Source organism: Sciurus carolinensis, chromosome 14 (assembly GCF_902686445.1).
Source record: "Sciurus carolinensis chromosome 14, mSciCar1.2, whole genome shotgun sequence".
Lineage (NCBI taxonomy): Eukaryota > Metazoa > Chordata > Mammalia > Rodentia > Sciuridae > Sciurus > Sciurus carolinensis.
In genome coordinates, this window is record NC_062226.1 from 84,460,306 (window position 1) to 84,472,930 (window position 12,625).

The following is a 12,625-nucleotide window of genomic DNA, read 5'->3' on the forward strand; positions in this document are numbered from 1 at the left end:
TAATAAGTAAATAAATACATAAATGAAGGAGACAGAGAAAATCTGTCCAACCTTTCATTCTCTGAAATCCCCTACCCTTTTTTATTCTGGGAAGCATCTCACCCAAAAGGACCACCCTTTGTGTGACTTAGATAAAACTAACCATTGATTTTTTTCTCATGACTTTCATTGGACTTTTAGATGATTCCCTTCATTACCTGTGACAAGGCCAAACACAGACCCTCCAGTTCCCCATTCTTTATCTCATAAATGATTAGAACATTTTGTCCACTTGAAACTAGCCAAACACAAAGATAAACATTTCCTGTTTAGTTGACTGAGACGTCTGACTGCAAACCAATCCTTTCCTTTCCTGTAACTTGTCTAGTCTTCCTACAAAAGTCTAAGACAAAAAACACCCTGCCAAGAGATTCTAATCTTTGGATCTGGTGGTGTGGGAGTGGGGAGGGTTGGCAGTTTCTTATTGAAATAACCCGAATAAAGAGATTACCTGAATAAGATTAAATCCCTTACTTGGTCATGTTCCATCTTTGACTAATAGCATCTAAAAATTGAAAACTGAACCCCCCAAACCCCTGCCTTTTGCTCAAGAAATGAATCTAAGCACAATGAAAGGGAGTTGTAAGGAAAAGTCCCTAAATCATATATGGTGTCTTATTAAATATCAAGCCATTGCCCAATTAGCTTCAGAGGAGGGGGCACAGTGATAGAGCTCAAAAAATTATTTTGGAATTGAGTTTAATTAATGAAATATATTAATTTGCTTTTGGTACTAATTAGGAGGAAGTTAAATGTTGAGAAATGACAAAAGAAATTCCTGACAAAAGTGGGCTGACCCTCACACAGTTATGCCATCTTTCTCCTTTTGGACACAATCTCACAGAATACTGTTAAACCAAAATTCTTGAGACCAAGACATCTCTGAAATAAAATAATTCTTTAAACTGTTACAGATGCTAGCCAGGAAAGGACCTGGTCCTAAGAGAAGTTTCTGCAACTACCAACAGCACAGCTAACTTGCAGTTGGAATAGAATATCTGGTAGACTTAGAGCTAAGATTATTTTTATAACAAGAAGTTTGGATAAGGACAGAACAAGTGATTTACACTGAACCTACACTGGCTATAGATAAGATGGGTGGAATAACGAGAAGCAGGGAGAGCTTTGGGATATGAGGGTAATACCTGAGCAGTTACTGTCATTTCCATGAATTAGTTAATAGTCCAGAAATTTTATATGTAAACAGAGCATCATGGCCCTGCTGGTTGGCTGTGATGGGATTAAAGTCAAGTTTTCATCATACATTCAGGAATACGAAACAGTCTTTTTACTTAGTTTCATCTGCAACTGTTAACAGATTTAACTTCCTTTGTCTATTCCTCCCTCCATCCTCTGGCTCTTGTAATTAAATTTAGGACATCCCAGAAATTTTCTTTTACTAATACCAACATAAGAAATACCAGAGTCTGCAGGGTGCAGTGGTGCATGCTTGTAATCCCAGCAGCTGAGGAGGCTGAGGCAGGAGGATTAGCGAGTTCAAAGCGAGCCTCAGCAATTTAGTGAGGCCTAAAGCAACTCAGCAAGACCCAATCTCTAAATAAAATATAAAAAAGGTCTGGGTAATCTATTTCCACAAGTCTTTGACATTATGTTATTTAGAAAAAAAAAAAAAAAAAAAAAGGCAGGGTCGGGGGGGGGGTCGTGCTGGGGATGTGGCTTAGTGGTTGAGCACTCCTGGGTTCAATCCCTGGTACCAAAGACAACAACAAAAACTAGAGTCCATGATAAAGTGAGACAAAATTTCATAATTTTGTGCAAAAATAGGACCACTGTGTCATATACAAAGTTCCAAACATTCTTCTATTACATAAGTGACTGCCAATTTCTTTACTAATAAATTTCTTCCTCCTGACTGTAGTCTTCTCTCCCTATAGATAAAATTTGAGATAGCCAATGGTAGAACTGCCCCAGCTCTTTGACAGTAGCCCATCTAGAGAGAACCCTGCTTTCTTAGATCCTCTCCCAAGTCATTCTCTTATTAAGACACCCTGTAATGCAACAAGTAATAAATCCAATCTGCTTGTTTTCATTGGTAGGTGTTAACAAAATACTTTCGCTAAATTACTTGAGTTTGTAGAGGAAGATAAATTCTTGGGTAACTACTGAAAAAGAATGACGTCTGTATTTAAAAATACTGAATGGAAGGCCTGGTAGAACACTTGCCTACCAAATGTGAGGCAAGCACTACGAGGAAAATAAATAAATCTATCCCCAGCACTATGAGGAAAATAAATAAATAAATAATTGAATGGAGGGGTCCTCCAAGGAGTTGGCAGAGGACTGTGTATAGTTTCATCATCTTTAAGAGAGTGTGTAGAATTCTACACAACTGAAAAAATCTTCTGGAACGTATTTCCACATTCCACTTTCTTCTGGAACTGGTTCTGTGTTAATTATGTTCTCCAGCCTATCTTAAAATCCAAGAGAAAAGTTATCCCCATACGAGACCCACAAAATCAAGAATATTAGAATTACATTATCATTTTGTAATCTTTAATGAACTAATAAATATGAAAAATGATCATCATTGGCTGTTATAACTGTTATAATGTTACACTGCTCCAAGTTGGAAAATTAGCTGCTCCACCCCCAGCAGCCAGAAAGGCAGTTCCTGGAATCCATGTCATGGCCCTTTAGATTAAGGGAGTTAAAAATTGCCCAGAGACCCCCGACCCCTGACCGTATGCTTTAACTGCTAACTGCTTTTGTCTGCTTCTGTAAAACTTGGCTTGCTTGTATTGGCTAACCCCAGCGGGCGATGTCACGCCACTTATACGTCATTTTTCCTGTATATGCTGTAGGTTATCGACCCCAGGCGCGATCCGCGCCCCCCCCCCCCCTTTTTACACCGCTTTTAGGTGCTTGGGTGATCGTTGCTGGCCTGCTGTAATAAAGGTTTCTTTTGGTTTTTACGTGATTGGCTCGGAGATTATTTTCTTGCAGTTTTTGCTCATTGGCTACAACAACATAAATGTTATTTAAATTATCTTGGTCTATATAAGGTATGAAAATGATAAAATCCATACTCGCCACGAAAATTTGCTGTTGTCCAATCTCCATCCACGTTCCTTACATAGTTTAACTGGTAACCAATGTCCAGAATAGGGACTAATTTCCTAGCCTCCCTGGCAGTTAGTTGACCAAGTTCTAGTTAGTTTGATGGAAACTAATGTGGTAGCTGTCAACCCTTTCATTGTACTCTTCAACTTCATTGCTTTTTCAATTCTTCTGCAGGATTAGAGTGCAGATATCCTGGATCATGAGTTCAGGCTATGATTAATGGCACAAGAGAAAAGGTCTGGGACACCTGAAGCACCACAATGCCCTGAATTGCCTCTTCTGTCTTTTACATAATAGAGGAGCAGGAGGTTGAGCTGGCTCAGCCTGAAGAAGGAAGGGTTGAGAAGGGAGGAAACCTGAGGGAAACGGGGGAAGGTGAGAGGAGAAAAAGGAATGGAGTGAAAGAGGGAACAAGGAAAGGAGGGAAAAAGGAATAAGAGGAATAGAAAAGGAAGGGGGGAAGAGGAAGAAAGGACAGAAGAGAGGGAGGAAGGGAAGAGAAGAACAAAAGAAGGAAATGGGAGAAAAAAGGGAAAGGGAAGAGGAAAAGGGGAAAAGAGGAGAGGAAAATGTATAGGAAAGATGGCAGGAGCAGAGATTATGTGGGAAATTATCATGATATTTTCTAGTACAAGTTACAGAAAACTAATTGAAAATATAACGTGTTTATCTCAGTCCATAGAATAAGCTCAGGCATTGCAGGTACATACTCTGGCTACTATAGTTTCAATTGTGGTGTTTAGAGACAATATCACTTCAGAGGAAGAGGGGCCTTCTCCTATCTCCTATGTCTTTTTTTTTTTTTTTTAAGATACTGAGGATTGAATCCAGGGTCCTGTACTTGCTGATGAACTACATCCCCAGCCCTTTTTATTTATTTATTTTGAGGCAGGGTTTTGCTAAATTGGTGAAGCTGGCTTCAAATTTACAATCCTAAACTGCCAAAATAGTTGGGCATTATAGGCATGCTTCATCGAGCTCCTATGACCCTTTCTTTCTTTCTTTTTTTTTTTTTTTTTGGTGTGTGTGTGGAGTGGGGTGCTAGGGATGGAACTCATGGCCTTGCACATGCTAGGCCATCTTTCTTGAATGTGATGAACTGTTTTCCAGAAACCCCCCAGTAGACTCTCCCTCTAGCATCATTGACTAAAACTAAATTATTTACCCATAACCAAAGCAATCACAGACAAGGAAATAGGATTACCATTAACAAGAAATAATTCACACTATGCCAGATCTACCTCAGGAACTGGGCATGAGATCAGCGTCTCTTGAGTCACAAAAGGAAGAGACAGACACCAAACTCCTTATGGTTATTGCACAATGCTAGGAGGCCTCATTTACAGTCATTGTCATCTGTAACATGATAAAAAGTTTCCAGCAGATGGCAGTAAAGTGCTTGGGGAAAGGGCATGTATTTTAGATTTACACAAAGTTAAAGCAAGCCAATGAGGTATGGTTAGTCTTCCTTATTTGTGGGTTCTGCATCTGTGGATTCAACCAACCATGAATCAAAAATATTCTGACTGAACTCTTTTTCTTATCATTATTCCCTAAACAATACAGTATAACAACCACTTATATAGCATTTATACTGTATTAGGTATCATAAGTAATTTAGAGATGATTTAAGGTATATGGGAAAATGTGCATAGCTTATATGCAAATACTATGCCAATTTATGAAGTCTTTATTTAGGGTCTTGGATTTTGGTATGGTGGCAGAGAGTGCCCTGGAACCAATCTATCCTGGATATGAAGGAAAGTGGAATTACTTTAGATAACTAATTGTTAGAAGGAAGGTGGTGGTGGAAATGGGAAATAAGTGCTTGATAGGTACTTTGAGTTCTGCAACAGAGAAATGATAACTTATGGTAAGCCTTTTATAATTGTAAGTGTCAGCCAAGTGTGGTGGCATACACCTACACCTGTAATCCCCACAACTTGGGAGTCTAAGGCAGGAGGATCACAGGTGTGAGGCCAGCCTCAACAATTTAGTGAGACCCTGTCTCAAAATAAAAAATAAAAAGGACTGAAGATGCAGTCAGTGGTAAAATGCCCCTAGGTTTAATCCCCAGTACAAAAAAAAAAAAAAAAGAAAATTATTACAAGTTAAATAAAGCTATCAATTGAATGGAGGGAATATTATCACTGAATATTAATCACATTATAAGGCATGATTATATTTTTTAAAATCTGGAATTCAAAGAAAGTATTTTAAGTTCCTTTATTATTTCTGTCAACCATATGTGCACAGAAAGGGAAAATATTGTCTAAACTAAACATGCACAGAGTCAGACACAGAGGCATATCCCTCTTATCCCATCAGCTGGGGAAGCTAAGGCAGGAGGATCTCAAATTCAAAGCCAGACTCAGCAACTTAATGAGGATGTGTCTCTGAATAAAATATCCAAAAGGGTTGGGATGGGTTCAGTGGTTAAGTGCCCCTTGTTCAATCTCTGGTACGGAAAAAAGGAAAAAATAAACAAAAACAAAAACAAAAAACCACTTTAGGATAAAGCTGGGAATACACAATGATATATCAAAGAAAATTTTTTATTTATCAATTTATTTATTTACTTATTTTGGTACTAGGGAACTGAACCTAGAGGCACTACCACTGAACTTTACCCCCAGCCCTTCAAAAATTTTTTTATTTTGTTTTGAGACAGGTTCTTGCTAAGTGGTTTTGGCTGGCCTCAAACTTGGGTTTACCTGCCTCAGCCTCTCACATAGCTGGGATCAGAAGTTGTACCATCATGCCCAGACAAGGAAAAAATTTTTAAGTGAGACTGGATAATCAATTTTCTTGTTTCCATAACCTTTACCACCTTCTCTTAATATCAGAGCAAAATTGTACAAATGATTATATGATATAAAAATGCAGTTTTCTTTGGATCAGTTTACACTCAGGGTCAATAATAAATGCACCGTGTGCGATGAAATGGAATTCCTTTCATATCTTCCCTATGGTCACGGGCGTAGTCCCATAAGTAAAAATCCAGAAGAATGGAATTGATCTCTCCATTAGGCTTTTCACCCTTTCTTTTGATAAGCTCCAGAAGACAATCCCGGATCAGCTCCACACACCACAGGGAACACCCTCTGATTTCCACCTCTTGCTTATCCCCATACAAGAGCATTTCTCCTGCAAGTGTTAAAAAAATGGAGTGAAAAAATTTTTTTCTAAACTCAGACATTAATGCAAAATTACAAATTATATTTCACAAGGACTGGGGCCCTGTCTGGCCTGTTTCTCTCAATATTCCCAGGACCTAGCATATCAAGCACCTTGCACACACCTTACGCATTTTAGCTCCCCAAATAAACATTTGTTAATGAAGATGAAATAATTCTAAATTTAAAAATATGACAGCAAAAAAGAAAAGAGAAAAGAAAAAAAGAAAAGAAAGAGTAAAAGGAAAGGAAAAAGAAAAACATGAGAACAAGTCTATTATTATTTAAGGGTTGGGAATGTAGTTCAGTTGGTAGCATGCATGAAGCCCAGAGTTCTGTCCCCAGCTCCACAAATAATATTATTATTATTTTAAAAGGATTTAAAAGTGGATTTGCTACCAGGGAAAAAATTCTATTGCAAATTTTGAAAGACTCTTGGGGCCCAAAAAACAGGACCTTTTTTCCTCAGTTGGCTGAATATTGTCTTGGGGACATCATAGATGCATCAGGAAAAATGCAGGATATCAAAGTTGTTAACCTGAGCACAGAAAACCATTACTGTTCTTTGGATTCAGGATCCTTTAGTCAGCTCTGCCTGAATATGGAGCCAGCTCTGCCTAAATACCTCACCCAAGATCCCCAGTCTATTCGGTACCCATCCCCACGATATACATATCTAATTCTGAAGGGTGGGTGTTTGCTACACTCTGCCATCGGAGAGTACAGTACAGTTCATCAACTGAATTGCCTGCAGGGTTCAGGCAGATAGAGTAAACTGCTTAAAGCACTGTTCAGGAGGAACAAAACATTTGCAGACTATATTTGGCTTCTGGCCACCAGTCTGCAACCTTGCACGGAGCTTTACTGTAATGCACCAAAAGGTGGGAAGAGGTAAGGAAGAATTATTCCTAGGAGCCTTCAGAAGGAGGGTGGTCATGCCAACACCTTGATTTTAGACTTCTGGCTCCAAAACATTTCTGTTATTCTGTGATTTAGTCTCCCAAAGTAGCAGGGATTACAGGTGTGCACCACCATGCCCAGCTCAAAGAAATATTTTGTTTTTAAGTAATTTTTACACAAACATCTCCATCCAATTTACATAGTTTATATACAATAACACTGCCAGTCCTTTTTTTTTTTTTAGTACTGGGGATTGAATTCAGGGACACTCTACCCCTGAGTCACATTCCTAGCTCCCCACCCTCTTTTTTTATTTAAATTCTGAGACAGGGTCTGTATAAGTTGCCCAGGTTGGCCTTGAAGTTGCCATCTTCCTGTGTTAGCCTCCCAAGTAACTAAGATTTCAGGTGTGAACCACCATGCCTGGCTACGCCCCCAGTCTTGATATCAAAAAGTATATCCAGCTACTTGGGAGGCTGAGGTAGGAGGATTGAAAGTTTGAGCCCAGCCTTGCTACTTAGTGAGACCATGTCTCAAAATTAAAAAATAAAATGAAAAGGGTTTGGGGATACAGCCCAATGGCAGAGTTCTTTCCGACCATGTGTGAGTGAGGCCCCAGGTTCAATTCCCAGTCCTTCCCCCCCGACCAAAAAATCATATGCCGTAATGGTGAATAAATACAGGAAGTATAGAGAGGAGAGTCATTTGTGCAAGATAAATTAGTGGGGAAGATGTTAGAGTCTTCTGACTCAAATTTCAGTAAATATTGCCTATTTCTCATTCCCCTTTATATTACAATGCAGTGTCCTTTCAGCTAAATTAACCTTCCTCAAATATTACACCTATACTGTGTATCTCCACGTAATATGAATTTAGATTGTATTTATTTAGGCTCTTGCAATGTTCAAATAGGACGATTTTCAACAATACCCACACTCCATAGTATAAACAAGAGTCATTTTTCCTATATTTCAATTGCTCTTGCACTTTTCTTCAAGCATACTTTTAACAATGTAGCCTTTTTTTTTTTTTTTTTTTTTTAAGCAAAGGAGTTTTTTTGTGAAAGAAACTAAACAGCTTTAACAACAACCTATAGAATAGCAAACAATGAGTTAAAGTTGCAAACCTTTGAGAAGCTTCTTCAGTAGGTCATTAGAGTATTTTAGGGCTCCAAGGTGAACAAGAATCTGAGGTAATCTATAGTCAGCAAACATAGTGATACTGGAGATATCCTTAAAGCAGCCATCTCCTTTTCCTTCTAACACACTCCAAGTGTCTGCCACAAGGATTTGAGCCCGTTTGTAAAAAGAAATCCTTTTCCCCTGATGGAGAAGATATAAATGTTACCAGAGCATCTGAAAGCTTTATATATGCTATTTTTAAAAAGACACGTGTCAGGTGCCATGGTGCATGCCTGTAATCCCAGCAGTTTGGGAGGCTGAGGCAGGAGGATTACAAGTCTGAGGCCAACCTCAGCAATTTAGTGAGGTCCTAAGCAAAATAAAAAGGCCTGGGAATGTAGCTGAATAAGTGCCCCTGGGCTCAATCCCCAATTAAAAAAAAAAAAAAAAAAAAAAAAAAAAAGTTGTTTCAAGGGCAGAATAATCTTGTTGTTAGAATTTATAGGCCCTTTACAGAAAACAAAAGAATCTAACATATAGTTCTGAGTTCTGTTACTCAAAATTTGCTTCCTAGTTCAAGGAACATAAAATATAAATTATGTAATCCTGGTATTATTTAATATTCTTTTGCAATGACATTACTTCACATACATATGTGTCACTATAATTCAACTAGTTTTTTTTGTTTGTTTTAGTACTAGAAATTGACCCCAGTTGTACTTTACCACATTACATTCAAGCCCTTCTTTTTAAGATGAGTTCTCACTAAATTGCCCAAGCTGGTCTTAACTTGTGATTCTCCTGCCTCAGCTTCCTGAGTAGTTCAGGTTACAGGCATGAGCCATATCACCAGTCCCCAACTGGTTATTATTTTTAACATCTAAATAGTAGCTTTTTGAAAGATTCTTCAGTTTAAGAACATATGTATGTATCTGATTGCAACATAATTCACATCAACCTTTTTTGGGGGGATGAAGGGTACTGGGGATAGAAGCCAGAGGTGCTTTACCACTAAGACAAAACCCCCATCCTTTTTATTTTTTATTCACTTGTTGACTTGGAACTTGTGATCTTCCTTCCCTTCTGAGCCACTGGGCTTACAGGTGTGCACCACCACGCCTAGCAAGAATTCTTCAGCGTGTTTATTATTTTTGTTGTTACATTTGGGAGATTTTTCTGTAAAAACTTGTGAGCACTCGTGAGAAATGGTTCATGTATCAACATTCATTTTAAAATGCATCTGCCTTAAAATTAATCTACATCTTGTTAAATGAAATAGACACTACAAAAACAATTCACTTTTCACCACAAAAACTCAAGACAATTTGCAAGTAAACAAACTACAAGGTGTTCTCAATTCATTTCATCCTAAAGTCACATTAATTTTTTAAAATTTTTTAGTTGCAGGTGGACACAATACCTTTATTTTTATGTGGTGCTGAGGATTGAACCCAGGGCCTCACATGTGCTAGGCAAGTGTTCTACCACTGAGCCACAACCCCAGCCCCAAGTCACATTAATTTTAATCCTGATCTTTGCTGTACTACAACTATGTTGATTTTGGAATAAATAGATTATCAGCTACATGACTAGCAGTTGGATTTCTTTTATATACTGTTCATCATAATTAGACTTAACGAATGGACCAAGGAACTTGATTCATAATTTCCAAAATGACATACTTTGAAGACAAAGATAAATCTCAAAGTAACCTTTGCATTATCAAAATAAAACAGAATGAAATTCAATAGTGGCCTACAGACTCTGTTCTAAGAACTATCTCTCTGCCCCATCCATTTCCAGGAGCAACACTGAGCTGGTCATAATGTGTGGCAGTTTAATCAGTCTTTGTCCAGGAGTTTTAGAATTGGCACTGAGAAAAAATGTCTCCCTCCTCTCTGTCCCGTGGCCAAAGAAATAAGATGCAAAATTCATGGAAATTAACCTTTTTTACTGCATGGAGAAAGTTAGTTTATAGATAAATGGAGCTAACAGAGGCAAAGATGAGAAGCTGAATCCTGGTGGCATTTGAATCCCTAATCTGGTATGTTCCTATCCCAAATACCCATCTAAAAATTCTTGCTTAAGTTTTTTATAGTTGTGTGTGTGTGTGTGTGTGTCACTTGCAATTTAAAAAATCTTGACCAGGCATGGTGGTGCACACCTTCAATCCCAGTGGTTTGGGAGGCTGAGGCAGGAGGATCACAAGTTCAAGGCCAGCCTCAGCAATTTAATGAGGGCCTAAACAATTTTATAAGATCTCTCAAAATAAAAAATAAAAAGGGCTGTGGCTCAGTGGTTAAACATTCCTGGGGTTCAATCCCCAGTATCAAAAATAAACAAAAACATTTATTTAACTTTTTGGACCATGAACAAATAATATTGTGAAAGCATACTGAGTATGAGGAAGAAAACACATAGTATACATATACTGAACTTTGAAAGAATTTTTTTTTTTTTCCTTTTTTGTACTGGGGACTGAACCCAAGGACACTTTTCCACTGAGCTACATGTCCAGTCCTTTTAAAATTTTTAAATGAGACAGGGTCTCCCTAAATTGCTGAGGCTGGCCTCCAAATGCCATCCTCCTGCCTTGGTCTCTCCAGTTGCTGGGATTACAGGGGTCCACCACCACACCTGGAGTAAGCTTTTATTCTTAAAATGAATTCTGGAAGAAAAAGAATTACCACAGAGAATTATTGAGACTTCTTCAATGCTAAACAGAAAAAAACACACCTCAAACTGAGTCACATCTCTATATGAAGGAAAATTTTCAACGACCAGGTGCATTAACTTCTGTGCACTTTTTTCACTTTTTCTGACACAATTAAGAAAAGAGCCTCCAAACTTCTCCAGCAGAATTTTCCCAGTTTCGTTGAGAATCCGATGCCTCTCTTCTATCAAAGGCATGGATATGTCTGTGTCAGAACGAAATATATGCTGAACCTGATCCAGGGTCACTGTGGCATAGTAGGAGGCACTAGTTATTGGTATTCCTTTGGAGAGAAAAATATGAAAATTCAGAAGAACAATGTCATGCTTTGAGAATTCGACAGACCTTTGATTTTATAAAATGCAATTAATGTGAAACCAAGTAAGTGCAGCAGAAGTGCATTAAATGTAGATGAATAAACAATCAAAAGCTAACCCCTCATCTCCTACTTATTCCCCATTTCTAACTACTGCAATGTAACATCACACGCGTTTTTACATGTTTTATAGTATCTGTCCCTTTGTTCTTCAGGTGTCACTAAAGTGGCATTCTTTTTCCTACGGGGAGATAATGAAAACATGTTATTTTCCACTGAATCTGCTTCCTCTCGTGCTTTTATTTTAAGCAGCGGGACTAGCAAGGAAGAACTTCAAGATCGTCTGAAAGCACTATACTAATGTCCAACCCGCTCCTTGACACCCACCCCAGTAAACTGCTGGGTCTAACCGCAAGCAGGGCACCCACCTTCGTCCAGGGCTCTGTTAACTGCGGCGCACAGGGACCAGTACCCACTGTAGGTCTTCCCTCTGTACCTTACCAGACACTTGTGCTCATCCTGCTCCGACCAAAAGGAGAAGTTGAGCGTGTCTACCACAAACACCCAGTTGACCGCGGCCTCGTCGGCCGCCCTGGGATTCAGTTCGTGAAGAGCTTTCCACCCTTCCACGCGTAACTCCGGCCCCGAGGCCTTGGCAAGCAACATTTCAGCCACCCTCCGCACGCCTTCGCTATCAATGAACACATCCCTACTATTTTCTGCAATAAACCTAGCGGACTCCCTAGGAGTTAGGAGACTGTCCATTCTGTCCCTCTTTCCTACTCTGGAATGACTCCTTGGACTTTGGGTCCGCCACACTCTTCCCCCTCTACACAGGCCAAGGTCCTGGGCCCCGCCCTCCCCGAGAGTGGCACTGAGAACTGCGAGCAGAGAGGCTGCGGTTTCTCTCCTCCTGCACTCTCAAAACAAGGAACCCTGGAAACCATGGGGCCGGGCGCAGGGCTGAGGCCGCAGGCACTTCCGGGAAAGTCGCCCCACTTACTTTCGCTCGGGCGCGCGCCAGACCTCGCTTCCGGTTCTGAAGGTCCGGAAGCCGTCTGGAAGGGTCCGGCGCGCGCCGGCAGGGAGTCGCCCACCCTCGTACGTGGGGCTCCGCCATTTTGTGCCTCCTTCCACACCCGCTTTAGGGAGGGTGGGTCCCGAACGCTGCGCTTCGCCGCCCTGCCCCGGTAGCGTTTACTCCCGCTGGTGTACCGCGTTGCTCTCACCCGGCTCCGGCCCTCTCCCGGAGGGCGAAATCTGGGCAAGATCCCCTCAG

General features: G+C 39.9%; 1 protein-coding gene across 2 annotated transcripts; it reads right to left on the minus strand.

The window, feature by feature from the left end:
- Positions 1-5,246: 5,246 nt before the first annotated feature.
- Qng1 (Q-nucleotide N-glycosylase 1) lies at positions 5,247-12,507 on the minus strand. 2 transcript variants are annotated; one of them, XM_047524988.1, is made up of 4 exons: positions 12,350-12,507; positions 11,054-11,313; positions 8,323-8,518; positions 5,247-6,267 (listed from the first exon to the last, which is right to left on the minus strand). In XM_047524988.1, the coding sequence occupies exons 2-4, from the start codon at positions 11,225-11,227 to the stop codon at positions 6,035-6,037; spliced, it is 603 nt and encodes a 200-aa protein (XP_047380944.1). In that variant the 5' UTR covers positions 11,228-11,313; positions 12,350-12,507; the 3' UTR covers positions 5,247-6,034. The 2 variants fall into 2 exon arrangements, with proteins under 2 accessions (XP_047380944.1, XP_047380943.1); XM_047524987.1 differs by lacking the exon at positions 12,350-12,507 and adding an exon at positions 11,775-12,326.
- Positions 12,508-12,625: the final 118 nt, after the last annotated feature.